Source organism: Aphelocoma coerulescens, chromosome 4 (assembly GCF_041296385.1).
Source record: "Aphelocoma coerulescens isolate FSJ_1873_10779 chromosome 4, UR_Acoe_1.0, whole genome shotgun sequence".
Taxonomy (NCBI): domain Eukaryota; kingdom Metazoa; phylum Chordata; class Aves; order Passeriformes; family Corvidae; genus Aphelocoma; species Aphelocoma coerulescens.
Window position 1 is genome coordinate 29,056,937 of NC_091017.1, and position 20,406 is coordinate 29,077,342.

General features: G+C 36.5%; 1 protein-coding gene across 3 annotated transcripts in view; it reads right to left on the reverse strand.

Annotated features, from left to right (window-relative positions):
* The window catches only part of TBCK (TBC1 domain containing kinase), a 94,634-nt gene that overhangs the window by 40,445 nt on the left and 33,783 nt on the right, over positions 1-20,406 (reverse strand). For 2 of the 3 annotated variants that reach the window (XM_069013296.1, XM_069013297.1), the window contains exons 14-22: positions 20,166-20,295; positions 19,259-19,357; positions 17,956-18,018; positions 17,292-17,418; positions 16,680-16,730; positions 15,901-15,984; positions 13,617-13,702; positions 5,484-5,520; positions 3,932-4,093 (exon numbers count right to left, since the gene is read on the reverse strand). In XM_069013296.1, coding sequence (XP_068869397.1) covers positions 3,932-4,093; positions 5,484-5,520; positions 13,617-13,702; positions 15,901-15,984; positions 16,680-16,730; positions 17,292-17,418; positions 17,956-18,018; positions 19,259-19,357; positions 20,166-20,295 — 839 coding nt within the window. The remainder of the gene's footprint in view (positions 1-3,931; positions 4,094-5,483; positions 5,521-13,616; positions 13,703-15,900; positions 15,985-16,679; positions 16,731-17,291; positions 17,419-17,955; positions 18,019-19,258; positions 19,358-20,165; positions 20,296-20,406) is intronic. The other variant, XM_069013298.1, reaches the window with a different exon arrangement.

Consider the following 20,406-nt stretch of genomic DNA (forward strand, 5'->3'; position numbering starts at 1 on the left):
GCTACTGGATTGCTTTGCTACAGTCAGTCTTTACAAACTTCCTATCTGAGGCCAAAGTTCTTCCTTTGGAAGCAGTGACTAGACTGGAGTCAGCAAAAAGACACCTTCCTAGAGTACACAGCATTAAAAGAATGAACCCTCCTCTTGCTCCAAAATTACAGAAGATGAGCTTATTGAACTAGCCTAAAAGGTTTATTTGAGTATGTTTTATCTCATGTCTAGGCTTGGTATTTCCCTATTCTCTAACAACATCTGTCCCAACCTTTTCACCAGTTCCCTATCCCTTTAGAAGGCAGTAACTCATGTCAGTATGCCAGCACTGGTACTGGCACTGATCACTGGAGGAAGATCTGTTTGCCAGGCCCTATACTGGACCCATTCCAGGTGGGAGTGGATTGGTCTAAGGATTCTTCAACTGTTTGCAAAGAGCTGTATGTGTCTGGATGCTTCCTAACAAAAGCTGCTGTTGACTTCGTACTACTTGTACAGTGGGTAATGAACTTGGTAATCAAGTCAAACTACAATAAGCACAGTTTTTGAGTTGAATAATGGACATTACCACACAAACTTATGGCAAGATTCTAAAGACTAAGCTATAAGCAAAAAGTGCATGTTTTAAAGTGAACTCATACAGTTGGTCCTCGGTCCATGAAAAGCCTTCTGGGTCGTAAATCTGCTGATACATGAGATTAAGGGATATCCAGACTGGCTTAGTACAAATCAGCACTGGTGCGAAAGCAGAGTCCTGTCTCGGTTGTTGGTACCTCAGGAATCTCATCACAGTAGTGTCACCCTTACCATTCTCATTTTCCTGACACATTCTGCTACATGTCAGACTTACATACTGTCTTTGTTCTCTCTCTGCATCACCTGAATAAGACAAAATTTACTAAGTCTCAAAACTACAGGTAAAAAATTAGCAACAACTCCAGGGCTGGTTTTGTTTCCTGTCTCAAATGGTACTTCCTAAATATTGTCTGTATTTATATTGTTTGAATAAAGTTTGTACTTAACAGAGCTCTTAGACCCAAGGAAAAATATGAAAGAAAAAAATGAAAGAGAATTTAAGTAAAAAACTCCAGCATTTTGGGGGAGTATTTCCTAAACAACCTAATTCTATTTAAGTTTTAGCAGTTGCTTATATGCCCCCTTCATACAGCTCCATGAGGAATGAACTAGGACATTTGTTGCTACAAGGGGACACTTGTTGCAAAAGGACTTTCCAGTATTCTTAATTAAGCAATTGTTTTTTCAAAATCTTCAAATACATTTCCTGATATGATAGGACACTGTTTAAACTATATAAAAATAAATTTAAATTTCCAACAGAACTCCCAAAAATAGCAAGTAATGCCCAATTGTATTGGCTTTATAGATAAAATATGGCCAATTGTATTTGGAAAGGGTTTTCAGAATCAAGTAATCAATAAGGACACAATGCCCCTTCATTTTCCTCACATCACTATTATTTTAAAACAGTAATTGAAACTGTGTTATATACAATAAACTGGAAATTAGGCAGCAGGGTTTTTGTTTTGTAAAAACAAGAAATCCTAAAAGTGTTCCACAAAGTTGCAAGATGGCAGTAAAATACCTTTATCAGTCTGGAAAGGAAGTTGTTTTCACTGGCAGCCTGAAATAAGCCATTCCACTGCACACAAAGCTTAAAAATTGCAGGAGTTACAGACTGTTGAGCAACAATTGATTTTAGTTTAAAATTATCGCACATGTTTTGAACAACAATCTCTTCCTGGGAGTGACCTAGTTTCAGGTGAAGGTCATTTGTAAATTACTTTCAGAGAATTCTCAGCCTTGGCACACAATTTATCGTACCCAAAATAACAGAAGTCTTGTTTGGAAGACACAGGTGACAAAATGCATAATGAATCAATACTTTTTAATCAGAAATAAGACTCAGGTCAGAAAGAAAAGGGACAAGGCTATGAGAATTATATGTTGAAAAAGTTACTGATTAAGCTAGACCAACAACATTTAAGTCACACTAGGATTGTCTTCCATCTTTATTTTTTTCCCCTTAGTAGTTTTACTAGCAGTATTTTATGGTATGCTTTAGATTAATCTCAAAATATTCAATTTTGCCACTGTTGACATCTTAATTATCACAGGCATCACCAATTTAAGAAAAAAAAAAAAATTCAGAAATTCGTATATCCTACCAGAGTATCAGCAAAGTTGTCATCAACTACAACCAGCAGAATGCTTGTAAATTATACCACTATGGATTTTAGTGATTTAATTTTATTATATGAACAGATATGTATTACGAGAACTAATGTGTTCTTATACATGACCTCAGCATAAAGTACTTCCACGGTCAGTACATCAGCTGATTTAAGATAAATTGGAATCTATAATTTAGCACCCTTCAAGAAAAAAAAAAAATATGGAGAAATGACCTTAGGCAAGAAAATAAGTTAAATATTAATGAATCTGTACTTAACTAGGACATACAGCTAACCCATGGGGGAGGAGAGGATGGGGAGAGAGTCAATCTTTTATTTTAGCACTCACATTTCAGCCATCTGTAGATATCCTGTTAAATTTACCATGAGCATGTGAAATGACTAAGCATACAGATTGAAAATTAAAATTCTACACTATAAGGAATGGCCCAATTCAATTTCTTATAAACTGAAAAATACAGCAGCAAATGCATAGTACATACTAAACTAATAAGTAGGAGACAAATTTTGAAATCCAGACCTGTATGGAAAGGTGTACAGCGAGAGACCATTTGTGACAACAGTATTTAAAGAAACCACAGAGCTTCATTTATGATAACGCACTGACTTATGCAACTGTGAACTCAGCCTCATCTGCTTGCTGCCATATCCTAGACTACTGCTAACCTCTGTAAACTCTGCAGTTGTGGAGACTACAACACTTAACAAGACCTTTTAAATTCTCCTCCAAACTTCATTCTCTCCTTCAGTTCTTCTGAACATGAATTACTTTAAATGAATATGAATTACTGAATTACACACATGGTGTTCAAATAGAGCTCACTAAATCCATAATTACCCCAGGAATTACCCTAAAGTTAGAGTTATCTAAAGAAAAGCTACACATTTAAAACACTGTCACCTCTTAACCTAAGACCTGTATTACATAAGTAAGATCCTGAGTTGGAGGGAGGGAATTAATACAAGAACATAAGCATGTTCTGAGTGCAGCAGCCTTCCTACTTGTGTTACTACAACTAAAACACATCTTTCAGGTGACATGGCTTACTCAGTTCACATGCCTTCTACTGTCTAACTAGATACCTGCTCAGAAGGAAGATCCAAACTGCATGGTTAACTGCAATTTTTTTTGTAAGGTACTCATTTGCATGGATAGGTTAATCACCTCCCACTGAGCAAATACATAGAACTGGACAATAATCATGCAGACTCTGATACAATTTTGAAAGTTCTTCTAAAAGCTTTGCATTTCGAATGGAAACATTTAACATAGGAATTCCAATGGCTTCCTATACTGGTTCCCCTAGTCCTTTTACATTAATTACTTCCACAGTAGAAGTCTAATTATGTTTGAAAGGAAAACAGGCTAATACCAGCATCAAAGTGGAAAAGGACTATTCAGAACAGTACCCAATTTGTTTCAAAAAATAATTCAGATCAACTGGATGGTGTCTGTATGTGCCATGACTATAAACATTTGATTCTGAATTATATTAAATTGTTCTAAATTTCACAACAAAATACTCCAATCTTCACCTGGAAATAACAACCCTATTGCATTCTTGCTGATGACAGCAAAAAGACTTCAACTAACTACAATAAACTGTAGTTAAGATCTACACACACTGGCAGTGAGTTTGCCTAAATCTACCATGATTTCTAAACATATATTTAGAAACACACTGGAGAAGACAGAGAAAAAAGGAAGAAACACTTTTTTTCTGTACCTGGCAAGTCTGAAAAAAGGAGAATGCACTCATTGAATCCATTAGCCAGAAGACGATCCCTCAGCTGTTGAAGTATGGCAACTCCAATACAGAATGGGAAGGAGGAATTTCCAAGCAGTAATGTATCCCACAAGTGAAAAATTTTGTGCAAAGGAAAGACATCTGCATAATGAATAAGCACAATAAATAAAACTACAACCATATACACACATTCACAGTGTTAATGAGTTGCCTATGTACTTCCTTTCCTCTCCCATCTTGAATTATTTCTTTTTTATTTGGGAGCAAAGAGGACTCAGCCTGTTTAGGATCATATTTGCCTTCATAGGCAGTTTGATTATGCTGGAAATCACAGTCTTCTTTTATTAATGAATACTTGGAAGCACATGGGTTTTCACATTTCAAGTATGCCAAAATTTAGGCAATTTATTTTTCTTTTGGTACAGTACAATTATGTATTAAGGCATGCATATCAGTTTTTCACAATAAGATGATATTAATGAGTTAATCAATAAGACCAGCTACTTACAATTAGACAAAAAAGATGAACAGAAAAAAGAAAAAATTGGCAGAATAAAAGAAAGATAATGAAAAAGGCCTATTAAAAATAGCAAGATTTTATATATAAAGCTGAAGGTGGCTCTCTTAAAATAAGCTATCTTCCAACTAAATAGTTCTAAGATTTTTTCACACTTCACTGCTTAAGGAAACCATCTCCTTGGTTTTCTAAATGTGGTGATTCTCATGAAAGGTATAGAAAAATGGACAACTGCAAGAACTACTGCTTCACAGTCAAGATCTTTAGAAACTGCAATTAAGAGTTTCACATTAGGGTCTTTGATATTTCATCAGAGAAATAATCTATGAGCTCTTTTCATTCTGCCACTTTTTAAAAAATTTTAATTCAATGTCTGCCAATGTTGATATGACATGAAAAAAATCACAGATTTTTAAGAAAGTTTAAATTGCTTTCTAGACTTGATTTATTAACTTTGTCCTCTTTAATTAAAAGCTCACCAAATTATAAAGCTCTCTTTGTTCCTAATACACATGCACAAATATAGAAAACTAGTGCCATCAGAATAACAGTGTGTCTACATGCAATAAAAATATGATTATCTTCAAAAACAAAGTCATTCTCTTTCTTATATTATTTGAGTGAGGGCACAGGATGGTGGTGAGGTTTGGTTTTGCTTTTTAATTATTATTACGTCTTTTTCCAGGAGATAACAGCTTCCTTTGAACACATCCTAAATACTGCATGTGTAAAGTAACCCAGATAATAATAACAACAAACCAACTATATAATAATATAACAATAACAACAACTCAAAAAAGTAGTAGAAATGCTAATTATTACCAAATCAGGGCAGAAAGTAAGTGACAGGCACTGTCGAGTTTTTCACTCACAATACCTCCTTGCAAATTACAAGCATCCTACTAAATGACCTATCATATTAATTAGAAGGGCTTTAGCTGAAAAAGTGAGAAGAATTAATCTTAAGAAATAAAAGAACACTAATAAAAAAAAAAAAAAATAAAGCATACTCACGTGTAAACATTGTAAGAAACCAAGGAATCGCATAAAGCTGCAAAAGGTGGTGATGGAGGAAGAAGACAAAAAACAAGCTTAGAGAACTAAAGTTGTCTATGACAATTGTCAACTACATTAAAAATTGCCTATTTTGCCTGAATTTAATTAGAAAGGAAAAAACTGCCATGGCAGATCTACTATCACACAGCTCATAGCCCCTCAGAAGCTTTTTTCATCCCCAAATTTTTCAAATTACTAGTTTGTAACACTGCACAGAAAAAAAAGAAAAAAAAAAAAAATCTATCACCACCCTTACTAGGCTGGTTTGCAAAATAGAACCTCCAAAGTCTTAATGAACACAAAAACCTGCTCCACTAAATTGCTACAATTCTCACTAAACTAAGCAAAAATTAGCCAAGGATGCCTGAAAAAGCATAAACCAACTGGATTCAATATATTTTTTTGACTACAGAAGAAAACGGTTTTATAGAAATAATTAAAAGTTCAAATCAGGACTTCCAAGAGAAAAAATAACCACCTCTGCCTTTTTCTGTGATGCCGGTATGTATTAAAATGCATACTTGTCAGTGAAGAAATTAAGGACAGTTTCAGTCTCAATAAATGCTCACTAACACCCATAGCATTTATGTAGTTCTACTGGGACTATTTTAGGGCAGGTGTCATCCAAAGGTGTCTTGCTTCTGCACTTACACCACTGAGACTTGTGCTGCTGCAACAGCTACAGAAAACCTTTAATGACTGCAAACTTTCATACTCATGACATCATACAGAGAAAGAAGAGCTAAGCATTTATGACACCTTAAGAATTTCTGATTTTTCAATGAAGCATTTAGCAAGACAAAGGCAACAAAATCTGTTGTCTTGAAACATCAAACTGCACAGAAAGTTTCCATAAATGCAAGCGTGAGACGATCATTGTTAAATTTTACTCAGCCGCATAGCTCATGTGCTATGAAGATTTACAGCTGAACATAAAGCTTAATATATTACTTTTTAACTCATAAGAAGTGAAAATTAATCCCCCTATTGAGCTTTTCCTGGAAGTAAACAAATGAGGAGTAGAAAACATAATTGATATTATGTTAATAATTACTTCTTATTCCATAAACTCTGAAATGGGTTATGGCTCCAACTAAACGATGTAACCTTCTTAAGCACAGCTCTCTCTAAATTTTATTCCTATGCCTTCATCTGAGCATCTGAGATCTGAACCATACTGTCCATAAACTACAGAAGGCTCAATGACCTTTTCACCACTTTTAATATTCAGCAGGCTTTTATGAAGCTTGGCCTCCAGTCCACCAGTTGATTTTAAGTGTTCAAAATCCAAACCAAATCAATTTAATCTTGTAATACTTTCATACTATTTCCCTGAGTATATCTATGTTTTGTTTTAAACAGATGGCATTCTAGGGAACAATAACATATCCTGTTCCCTGAAATATCTCCTACAGTGGTTGTGATAAGCCAATACCTATTTATCTCCTTGTTTACATGCAATATCTTGCTTCTCATGCAGTAGGAACACAAGCCTAGTGTCCTGAGGCTCCTCTTTGCTTGGAGGTACATATTATGTAAACCACATTATTTCCTTGGTATTTAAAAGCAATTATTTCCTCCATTTCATATATTTGATTAAAATGTTCTACCAAAGCAGATCCTCATTTTCTCCTAATTTCACAAACACCTCTATCGTGCATGCATTTACACAGAAATGTACAAGAAAATACATGAAATGTGAAGCTCTGAAGTTTATTAAAAGGTAATCACACAGAAAATCACTGCTTTGCTCTAAACCATCCTCACCAAAAGTATCAGCAGTGACATGAAAAGTAGGTCAAACAATTTAAGTAGAAGGTGTCAGGCGAGCTTTTATTGAAGTTTTATTGGTTTAAGACAGGGAGGTGCTGGTAGGCCTGAAGAGGTTGTGGATGCTATCGGTAAGCAAGGAAAGGAAAGGCACAACACGGGTGGCATTACTCCACGACGGCAGTGGAAGGGAAGGAGGAGCTGCACTGAGGCCAGGACAGAGCTCCGGGATGCGCTCGGGAGCGGGACTGCTCCCAGCGTTAGTGAATGCTGCCCTCCAGCGGCCGCCGTCCGGAACAGCACCGCGCCTCCGCAAAAACAAGCTCCAGCAAAAGAGATTTCAACCCTTCAGGGCTGAGCCCTCAGACGTAAGGGAGTTGTGGTTTTACCGCACACTTAATTCCGGACCTGGGAAGTGTACCTAACGTGCAACCAAAGTAGCATCAGAACTGCTGGAACAGCCTGAGAAGAAGTCAGATTTAAAAAAGAGCCCGTAAAACGAACACATCATTTTTTAGAGAGACCTTGAGAGGAGCAGTGCCGCAATTATAATTTTGCTTTGCTGGTAAAATACAATCTCTTTTGTGCTTTAAAGTAAGGACCTCGACATTTCTTATATATGAAGTACACAGCAGTCCCCTTAACACCAGTTCACATTCAAACAATCTTAATAATAGATTCACAGGGTTTTTCTAGTTACAATTTAAATCTGTTGACCTTAGACTAGGTTTCATTCCCCACCTTTCCATTATCCCTAGCTAAATTCCTTTTCAATAGCTAAATTCCTCTTCAATTTCAGTCTGCTATGACAAATACTGCTCAGTACCTGAGCTTGGAGATGCAGTTTTTTGTTTATCAGCAGGATGAAGACGTTTAATTGCCTATTGCTAAGTGGCCATGTTCTGAGAGGAACGCATCTTCCATTAGACATTCAAAGCTCTTAGAGATATTGGGTCAAACCTTGCTGAAAGTCTTTTCCATGAGGATTCCTTTACTGCCTGCTAAAACTGTCTGGACTGTTTCATTATTTGAGTGTTCCTTCAGAATATGAGAGTTTTACATACTTGGATCTATAGAAGATTGAGATTTCAGCTGTAAAGAAAATAGTTCTAAAGAAATTTAGGCTCAGGTGATGTTGAATCTAAAGAGATTTCAGAGGGAAGAACAAGGTGAAAATGAGTGTTAATATTTGTTGGTAGTGATGTTAGGAAGTATTAAAAGGTACACACACACAAGCTTCTTGCTCTGTGAAAAGTCTGTTAAGAATAAAGTAACTCTTCTGTATGACCCAGGTGCACCTCATGAACATCAAAAGGGAGCTACGCACCTGTTTGCAGGATAATGTAAATATATTATTTAAAATTGAAGGTTTGAGTTTTCAGAACATCAAAAATGCCAATATTTTTTACAACTTATTTGTTATGCATTTATAGGACATGTTTACCAAAAGGTTCCAGGAAAATTCAAAAATCTTTATGGAAGTTCACCTTCCACATCTCAGAGTTACAGAGCTGAGATTAAGGTTAAATACCTACAGTTTTAAAGATTACAACCACAACAGGATGACCACAACAATTATTCTTGCCAACTCTTATAGGAGAATCCTCACCTGACTATCTCTTATTCAACACATTTTGAAACTGGTAAACTGTCATGTCTTCATCACTATTAAAATAAAGTATAGATGATATAAATGATTTATAGATGGATAATGAGAAACCCCTATGAAATATTATATATTTCACACTATTTTCAGTGTTTGAGACTTTCAGTGGTGCAGCCTTTCCTTCTCAAAGTGAAGTCACACAGAAATACAGGAACTACCACAATCAATGGCAACAGGGGCAAGTATTCTAACTCCAACAGTGAGTAGCTCATTTGCTTCAGGAGAACCTGCTAAGAACCCTGAAATTGACAGTTGTAAGGCAGTGTCTACCCTACTAACTTGCTTTCTATATACTTTAGGCAGGCACTAGCTTAAATGACCACAGAAAGGATCAAGAAAAGGTATCATATATTTCTTTTCTTATTGGACTGTGCAGTAACAATCCCAGATACTGACAATCTCTTAAGTAATCCAATCTTTCTTTCCCAGCATACTAAAAACCATTTGCCATAGCTACACAGAAGGCTGGTCAAACAGAACCCAAGAATGATTCTCAGCTAAAAGGAATCCTTTTCACCTTTGCCCTCGCCGGCTCCTCCAACCGTCTCAACTCCATCCCCGCACTCCCCCACCTTCCTCCCTCCTCTGTCATGGTCATCCTCACCAAGTAGAGTGAACCTCAGCCCTCCAGCTCAGCGCTGCCACAAACACCCACCCTCCCCAAAGACACTCCCACCACTGAGCACCAGAACTTCACAGCCTCGCTTTCTTTCTTAGAAGTACTTTAGAAGACAAATTCCTTCCACTTTTCAGATAATTTTTTTTGTACATATTGTTGGGAAGTCCATCATTGTTAAGCAATACCAGATTAACCAAAGAGGGACTTTGAAACATGTATCTCTTTTTACCTATCTCTGACTCGACTTGCAGTGTGACCAGGCCCAAACCATTCTCTCAAAAATAATAAAATAAAACCTTTTAATAAAATGAAAAAAAAAAAAAAAATCTAGTCTTATTCTGAACATATCAGTGACGTTTTTTCTGCTTATACTTTAGCTGTACCACATATTGCAGTTTATATGAGGGGCCAAAACCAAAGAGGTTTTTCTTTTTTTCCCGTGTCTATTAAATTCCTGTTTCTTTTTTTTTTTTTGTGTTTGATGCATGCATGAAACAATGTTGTCCAACAATAAGTGGAATTTTATTTTGCTGAGTTGTTCTAACAACTGTCTCACCTGCTGCTTTTTGCTTTAATTTTCAGTTGTTAATAAAAACTATGTGTTTGCTTTCTACAGCTTCTTGAGGAAGGGAGGTGGAGAGGGAAATGCTGAGCTCTTCTCCCTGGGATCTAGTGACTGGATACGTTGGGACAACTCAAAGTTGCACCAGGGAAGATTTAGACTGGACATCAGGAAGCCTTTCTTTACTGAGACAGTGGTCAAACACTGGAAGAAGCTTCCTAGAGAGGAGGTTGATGTCCCAAAGCTGTCAGTGTTTAGGAGTCATTTGGAGAATGCCCTTAACAGCACATTTTAAGTCAGCCCTGAGGTGGTCAGGCAGTTGGACTACACGAGTGTTGTAGCTTCCTTCCAAAGGAAATTGTCTCTTCTGCCAACTCCAGATCTTTCACCTTCCTGTTCCATGTTTGAAATACATACACACTTGGCTTCAATCCTATATGGTGCCTAGACAATCATATATTTAAAGGCTACAGAAAGGTGCAAAAGATAAGGCAAATTGAATCACATTTTTAATACTAGATTCTACCCAGCTATATGTACCTACACAAACAAAATTTGAAGATTGATCACTTTCTTCACAAGATAAAAATGTCAGCAAGAAACTCCTCCTCCAGATTCATCATCAGGTAATTGTGTAACAGGACAAACAGAGATAAAGTACTTCAAGGGCAGGATCTTGAAGATAAAGCCCTATTACTGACACCTTGGGCCTATCACCAAAACCAAGCTAAGGTATCTACCTGTTCCAGCAGCTTCAGCACAATGATACTAAGGAACTGCAATCAGTTTGCCTTCTGTATTAGTGGATAGATGACAACTGTGTCTACCTTCCACATTTCGCAGCTGAAAGTGCTTTAGAATAATTTATAGCTACAGCTACACTTTTAGCAACATTGTACACTTTCTTGTTTTTCTTCACTTTAAAATAGTCTTTTGTTTTGGGTCAGAATTATCCAGTAAAATAAGGAATGTGTTATAAAGCATTATAAAGGGTGGAGAAGACTATAAGCTTTGGGAGAGTGAGCAAAGAAGAACTGTAAGATTCACTGTATATATCATCCCTCTATTTATATGTAAATCACATAGCCACAGCAATGTACTTAATCCAGGCACCACATCAGCTAATAATATTCACAAGGACTCAAGCTTCAGCAGCGTTCAATATTCTGAGAGCTACGTGACCTGAAGCAAATGAGAAGGGTGCCAGGAACACAATCTTCCCTGCAGCAGAGCCCACGTTTCAATGATGAAAGATTAATCAGGGTTTACTTTGATAGGATTAGTACTCAAGCACGAAACTCTGGTTCAGATCTCATTACTACAGTGCATATCCTTCACCTTGATGGATCCTGTGCTGCCTTGTTACAGTTACAAAAAATCACCTCTCTGACTAATCTAAACAACAGAACAACTTTTACATATTAAAAAAAAAAACCCAAACCCTGACACATAATTCAGAAAGGACAACCTCTCTTCATAGGTTAGTGCTAACTTAAGAACTTCAATGCAAGAGTTTTTAAAAAATACACCTCTTTTGCAATTGTTTACTGTATCACCTGATCATCTCTAGACCATAATATTTAAAGATAAGGCTCATGTATGACTATGTGCTGTCCAATGACTTGCACAACAGAAACTAAAATATAGCAAAATGTGATTTTAAACTATTCCATCTCACTTGTACCTTGGAAGTCTTCAGTGGAGAATTATAACTTTATAAGCGGACACTAGGAGCTGCTGAAATATCAGGTAAGACCCAAGATGGGTTGCTACAGAGCTCTTGCACAGATCACTAGCCCAAACAAGGACCTGTAAGGTGGTCAGGGAAATTATATCTCTAACTCTTTAGCGGGAACTAGCATCCTGGACAAAATACACAGAAGAATTGCTTCAGTAAACTGCAGCCTTTAAAAAAATAAAACATTAAATGCATTTATATAGTGATGCTGCAAAATTGATTCTCCCTCAGGAACTTAAATGTTGCTGTTAACCCTTGCACTTCATCTACCCAAATATTTAGGCTTTCTACAGATGAGTATTTTTCCTTCTCACTTTCGTTTCATCTTCCTCCCATCCGTTCTCTTCAGATGTGCGTTATCTGAAATATATGTGGCTTTCTCAAACTCCTCTCTTTATAAGGCAATAACACCGGATTTCTCTTCTCATTTTAACACCACTGTATCTCCTGAATTTTTATCAGTGAAACAACATTATTACATTACAAAACTCTCAACAATGAAAGTATATACTTGCTTTTCCATTACAATATTTGTAACCAGTGATAATGAGTATCTGCCAGTCCCAAACTCCCATAAATTCTTTCAGGAACTGTCTAAAACAAATGATTTTCAGAGGCTTCGCCTTGCTGCTTCAACTTGAAATATTTCCCAATAAGCATAAGGCTTTTCTGATAAACTAAACTTTATATTGCTTATAGAAGCAATGTTTATAAATTTCTTACTTATGAAATTTGTATTTCTATATCAACATCTCCTGAATCCAGTTGTCTTCTTCCATTCTGACCTCTCAGTCATTATCTGTTCTTATAACCAACTTGCAATTACCAAATTAGTAAGTGCCAAAAATAGAATGATACAGACCATATCAATTAATGTTATCTCTATGGCCATGCCTAAATCTACTTTTCAGAAACATCAGTATTTGTAGGCAGACAAACATTTGAGGGGAGGCACAGGGTTTCCCTAGCCCCTGGTCAGCCTCGTTCCCCATTGGTTGGTTTGTGTTTTATTTTGGCTTTCTTGACTATACACACCTCTCTAAAAAAAGGAGGAAAGCTTTACTACTTACAATGATAGCTCGAAATGAGGCTCTGAAAAAGACCTTGTTTTGCTTTTTCACAAAGTCCACCCTCTCTACAATGCTTTGGCCATGTTCTCAGTTTTCATTTTCCTCCATCTTAGAGATTTTTTTTCCAATGGAAGCATAAAACTTGTGTCTATGTTATGCACTTGTCCCATGATTGTGACACACTGCAGCACATGACTGCTAAGCATTTTCCAAGGTCTGACATATCTACAAAACTGAAGATCACTTGAACGTACTTTTTCTGTTCCTTGCAAAATAATGTGTCATTTGTGTTAAACAAAAGCATTTAACTAGCTGCAGTAATTTTGCTGTTAGCACTTCATGGGTACACTAACTTTTGTATATTAACCCACATTTCAAAAATAAATGTATATATACCTTTTAAGATGAATCTAAGTTATAATAACTGGTTAGTAGTATTTTTATTGTATTTTCCATTCCAGCAGAACAGGAAGGACTAAAGCACGTAAAATCAGAATCAAAACTTTACCATTTTATCAGCATATTCAATAAGGTCTATTAATATGGAAGTTTCACATTGGTCAAAGTGCTACTGAAGCAGTTTGGAAAGGCATCTCATCCCAGTTTCCCTCATTTTCCATTTTTTAATTCCTTTGGATAACACTTACAAGGACCCTTAACACTTACATCTGGAATGAAGCCAATTTCATTGAGGTGGTTACTTAGCTCTGGATCATGGAATGCAATCATTTGGGAAAACACCGTCAGGTACTCTGAAACAACAAATCCAAGACTGTTGTCAAAAACAGAAGCCACCACATGCTGCTAGCTCACAACAGAGCTGTAAGAAAGGACAGCCACTAATTTTAAACCTACAATAAAACAGCGAGTACCACCACTCTACTCCTTGTTACCATTACATTCAATACAGAGGAAGAAACATTTAGTTTTCCTTCTTTAGCTCTTCTCAATTTGGATTTTTAAGAAGATTTTACTTGGCTCACACTTAGGTTGTGATGTATGCTTGACATGCAAAGTTAAAAACTGTTTTGTAACCAGCCAGGAGAAACACCCACTATAAAAGATAAAATTTATTACATCTTCAGCCTGGCCTATTAGGTTGATGGGTACAATTTCATTAAGTTGTCGAAATAACTTGCTTTTAATTGGAAGAGAAGCAGACAGCAGAACACGGGACAGTAACAGGTTTCTCTCTCTGTTCTGCCCCTCTCCATTTTGTCCACACTGTCACATACTCTATGAGAAGAAAGAAGAAGAAGCAATAGCATTGCAGTTTTGTAACAGATGGCAATTCCTTTTCCTCCACGTTCCCAAGAACAGAGTAATTAGGGCAGGGACAGCTAGTCCTGGGGAGCAACAGAGAAGGCAAACTCTGTTTCTGGAACATGCTGCCATCTCAGTGCTCCACACAGCTTATATCTACACAGAAAACACAAAGCAGCTAAAATTGCAGTGGGTAGTTAAATTACACATTCTTAACCCTTTCCTCTACCTTAAAAAGGCAGGGGAATTGCACAGAATTTTCCTTTAAACCTGTATTTATACATCGTTATTTGATGTACAACCCTAGAAAGGATTAATTAGAATACTGAAACAATCCTAAAGGGTCCACTCTCCCTGAGTCCTTCATGATGTCAGATGCAGACCAGGAACTCAGGAACGCCTACACTACCTTGGGTTCACAGAATCCTACTGACCTGTGTTTCTAACTTTGGCTGATACATATTTTTGCAAAGCTCCTTAGGAATAACATCAGGAAACCCTGGAGAGCACAAGTATTATTTTATGGAAAGTATAACCTCTTGAGAAAATCTTTACCAAGCTATTAATTTTGAAGTCTGAATTACCTGTCTCCAGAGCAACATATTTATTCTCTTCCTCTTTAGACCTTTACTGCGAGAGATCTTTCTTTACAGACAAAAGGATGCAAACATGTTCTAGAATAATTTTTCCTATTATTTTATTCAGTTTATAACACTTCTTACCCATTGTCTTTGATACAAAAACTCTCCTAACCCCTGTATTCTCTCCTTACATTAGCTCTCTCCCAATTATCTAACATGTAAATGCTTTTACATCTAATTAGTTTTCTTGATTAGTTCTTAATTACATTTCTTGAAGACAAAAAATGACAGACACTGTTTAAAGTTGATGAGTTTCACAAGAAATATACAAAAGAATTTCTTTAAAAGAAATACAAAGACAGCAAGCCATGCTGATACTCAGTATTCAATAAACATTCGTAACTTTTGATTTTTAAAAACTGTCTGGAAGACAAATTATCTTCCCAATACAGACTGTGCCAAGCTGACTTCCTAGGTCGAGACAATTCCTATTTCATGTTTTAATGAAATTTAAAATTAATTTTCAATAAGAACAGACATTCCTAGCCATTGTTTTCATTTCTCTAAGTTACCTACATACTTGCTGAAGGCTGAATTATGGAACATTATTCTTCAGGATTCTCCAACTCCTGTCCTGTATTGAATAACATCATCTTCTGCTCAATAAGAAATTCCCCTTGAATCCCTATTTTCCTGAATACCATAACTTTCATTTTCTGAGGAACCTCTAGTTTGTACTGCTCCTCTTCATTTTCCCTTGCTGTCCCACCAGCTCCTCTAACAGGATGACTTTGATCCCTTGAAGGCTAAGTCTTAACAGACTTAGAAAACACTAGGAAAGACTATTCACTGCTTTCACAACTTTGCAGGACGGACTGACTCTTACCTTGGATTTTACATAGAACATTTTTCTGTGTGTGTGTGTGCACGCACATCTGGATTTTTGCTCCTACCTGAATCTTTAACCACTTATTTTGTTCCAAATTTTCTTGCACAGTTACATGATTTTAACTGTGTCCCAATTTTGCAACCCCTTAAAAAAGTGTATTTATGTATCCAGAAATAATTCTACTTCTCTTAGAACTACACCAAATAACGTGACTTACCTTGAATAACATGAGAATTATCCTTCAGAAAGAAGTTATATAAATACTTTGGAATAAAAGCAGACATGCAGGCATATGCCAGAGCTGAAAGAATTAGAAAAACAGATGCAGGGACAGAGGCACAATTTAATGACACCTAAAAAAGTTCATTATTAACCAGATAATAAGCATAAAAAATTAATCTATACACAAAAATGATTGCATGTACAGTAGGTATAACAGAAGTCATTGACCTAAGAAACTAGTTTTCCCCCACAAAGACCTTATATAAAGAAAGCCAAGTACAAGACAATAAAAGCTTGGACTACACTGTTTTGAACAAATCACATTCTAAGAAGATAAAGATCATATATGTAAAGCTGATCTGATAAACTTTCAAGCATTTAAAACTACCATCAGCTTTTCTGAATAAAGCTGGTCTGACAGTTTAACACTTAGGTTACCAAATAATACATTCACCATAAGCAAGGCTGAACTACAATTCAAGTACTACAGCAGCATTTCTTGCTATTTTCTATTCAAGGTTATTTGTGCTTTTTGTTATATATCATTACTGTACTTGGCAATAAACAGTATTTGAACACCTGCTTGAAGAGCAGTACACCACAGGCAGTTTTCAAAACCCAACCATTTATTTTGACCAGTGGCAACAGGAACTTTAAAATTCCTTTGTAGATACACAAACTTTCCATCTCTAAGTGGATGCACACATCTGTCTGCACGTAGATACAGACCAGAGACTGTGCTTCTCCTCAGTCACTGCAGAAAAAGGTACTCACCTTCATTGTTAAAATTCAAGTAGAGAAACGGTGCACAAAGAGAGTCAAGACCTAAAGAGCCAAGAGCCATGAAGAAACAGCACAAAGAGCTCATTTATTTTAATGCAAAAGTCATTAATTTATAACAAAAATCTGCACACTAGATACTGGTTCTGCATTGTCAGGGCTTCACAAGTAATGGTGAGAACAACTGTGAAATCAATGCATGAAAACAGCAAGGATTTCAAATTGTTCAGCTATAATGCTAAATTGATTATTTTGCCAAGGCATCCAAGAAATGCCAATTACCATCCCAAGAAGTCAGTAACTTTTGCAGTATTATCTTGGAGCTTAATAGCAAGGAACAGACTTTTGTTTTTGAAATAAAATGACTGAAAGTTATGAAGACTGAATATAAAACAAATAAATAACAAATAAAAACCAAATTTTTATTACAAATTAAATATAAATTATTAAGATTTAAATTTGCAATAACCCACAGATTCATTCTTTAAAGGAAACAGAGGAAAGCACTCAAAAAAAGGCTTATTGTGGGGGTGAAAAGCAGGAGGTACTTTTAAGTCAAAGCTTTCCATTCAATTATCTGCCCTTGCCAACTATGGTCAAACTCACCTTGCCAGTACACCAAATTAGGATGGGAAACAACCCAGGCCTTCAATACACGTCGAAACTTTGCATGACCCTCTGGTGATGACAGCAATTCATCATACTGATGGCAACGAGGAATGTCAACTTCAATCTGCACCACAGCCAAGCATATAAAGAGAAATGGGGATGAGTGGGGTAGTACTACAGCAATTTTGCAACACTAGAGGTGGAAGTCAGCCAAAATATGGAGGTCAGATCACCATCATACACAATCTGCTTCCTCCATCACTCTCAAAACCAAAACTGACATGGGACCTAACAGACCTGTCAAACTTTAAAAAATAGAGATTTTTTTTTCCTTTTCTGCATTACCTGGTACTAGGTCCAACAGGCACAACAAGCATTCTATAAACCCAGGAGTTTTAACAATAAATCATTAATATTGTTCACTACACTGCTGCTGCTACAGAAACAGCGATTATAAAGTAAAAAAGGATTTCAGCTTCCCCATGTTGAAAGTTGAGTTAAAGTACTTGTGCCAATCTGTTTTGCAAGATTCTTGCTACAGCATAAGGCTAGAGGGCAAGGAGAACCATATTGTTATTATCTACCATGTGTGCTGTAATAGGCAAGTGATGGGGGGGAAAGATCTTCAAGTGACAGTATTTGGTAACACCGTAAGTCTTACTTGTCTGTCTGTAGGAATCGGTGTGTCTTTATCAATGGCATCATATTTTGCTTCTATGGCACCCTAAATGTGGAAGAAGAATATTTGAGTTTAGAAAGCCCTTACCAACACAAGTGCATATGACAATGTACATGCTGATATGCAGAAGTTGACTGTTTTGTTAAGAACTTTAGTTAACAGAACAACAGAAAATTCTGACAGCTTAATTTTAACAAAAACATCTTTATTCCATTACTAACTCAGGACATACAGACTTTTCTATAGATCTCCTCAGCATGATTTTCAGTGATTTTCAGTTGTTCATGCAGAAACCTATGTACTTTGTAGTTTCCCATTTTCAAGTCAAGAGATGCTCTCAGTTTAAATCCAGTGCTTACCTCAGCCAATGGCAAGTGGCTTTCAGCACCATCTCTGTAAAGGCACTCAATCCAGCTGCCTGTTAATTGATATTGCCAATACAGATGACTTAAATAGCCTGTCCTTGCATAAATCCCAAGGCAGGCATGCTAACAAGTTCATTTTAATGTTATGGGACAGGAAAACACCCATACAGATGACACCCATACAGATGACAAGTTGCTGAAACATGAGAATTGACTCATTTCTTCAGACTCAGGCTACAGTCCTGACCAGCATTTTTTTCTTTACCTTTACAGCTTTCTTTGCTGTTTATATTATATAGCACTCAGAAGACCACATCCTAAGCTAAATCTCCTGAATAACCTGGGATGTGTTATCTCTAAGAATCTCTTTGCTCTGCTGCTGCAGGATTGCAAGCAAAGTAAATCCAAAGGCTAGGTAGTCCAGCAACTCTGTGAGGAGCCCTCATTTCTGGCACATTCCATTGTCCAAACGGACTGTATTTGATTTATTTATTCTCCATTCTTTCTGGGAAGTGTATTGATTGGTAGGTGAGAAAAATACCTTTCATGTGTTTTCTCCTGTTTTGTCCAATTATTGCTGCCTGGAGCAGAAGGGCTGTCAACTGCATTTGTCAAAAATATTAAAAATCAAAACAAAGAACCCCTGTTAACTACCAAATGTCAGGATATTATTTTCCACCCCATAATTGAAATTAAAGGCAGTCAAGTCTACATAGGCTTTCTGAAATCAAATAACCTTACAGACAAGAAGCAAGTTTGTCAGAACATTGTCTTTATTTGCACAATTTCATGATTCATTTTGTTTGAAATTCCAGTAACTCTACCTGCCAAATTTTAAACCCATTCCACCTTCCTTGTCAACACCATTCCTATCCCACTGCATCCCCGGTCAGTACTGGAACTTCTCCAAATGCCCTTACCTCAACACCCAACAAGGCAGCCCAGGTTATGCCTCTCAGAAGGGGAGGGATGTCGACCCTGGCTTCTTTCCAAATTTGGTTTTTTTTGTATGGGTAGGCCTTCAAAGAGAAGAGATTAACTGCAAAAAATGTTACCATGTAACTGAGACAATTCAAATACCAAAGCTGGGACAGTCTTTCCCCAAGTGAAACAGCCTGAACAGTGAATACAAATTTCCCAAAAAGTGTATTTAATTCCTAACTGGAAGGCCTGGATAAAGGACTACTGTTTGATGTTAAGATATCCACTCTTTCTCATAAATGCATTCATGTGCTCTACTGGATAGATATACTAATGCAACTTCATATTACAAGTTTTTTCTTCATTTTATGTCTCCTTTCATACTGTGTATCCATCTTGGTTTTATTAAACATTTCTAGTTTATACTTGATAATGTGCATCAGCTCACTCATTCTTAAAGAGGAATCCATCTTTCTGCATATATGGAAATTAGGGGCTGCTATTCCTTTCCCCAATATAAACCTCACATTTATAACATGGCACTGCCATGTTTTCAACTACTTTACTGCTTGGAAATGCAGAAATGTTACAGGCATATTTATATCTATAACAGCTTAGTCTGTTATGAAATGAAGGATGTAAAGTTGTTTTCATCAGTAAATAACCAGTACTAGCAGCAGCTCTATTTTCAAGTGCATACTTTAAAATCTACTTTTAAATTTATCAGTACTGAGAATAATTTGTTCTATTTTTATTTTCAATCTTCTTATACTTCTGAATGGTTTTCTTCCCCCTTTCCCACTGTGGTCTCTTGCATCTCTGCTTCCTTTTACAATTACTTGGTCTTTCAAAATCTTCCAATTAACAGACCGAATCCAATTATCCAGCATCACAAGGATTCCATACCTTCAACAGCCTGTCAAACAGGACAATTCTATTTAGCTGGTACTCTGTGTCCCTCTCCCTGATGATGAGAGGAAGAGTAGCAGCTGCAGAGAGCTCATTGCTACTGTTGGAATGAGGTAAAGCTGGCTGGCTAGAAAAAAAAAAGGATAGTAATAGTGAACAGCAAGAAAAACAGATCAATGAAAAAAAATTAGTACCCCATGAAATATTTCTGAGCCAGAAACAAGTATAAATGGATAAT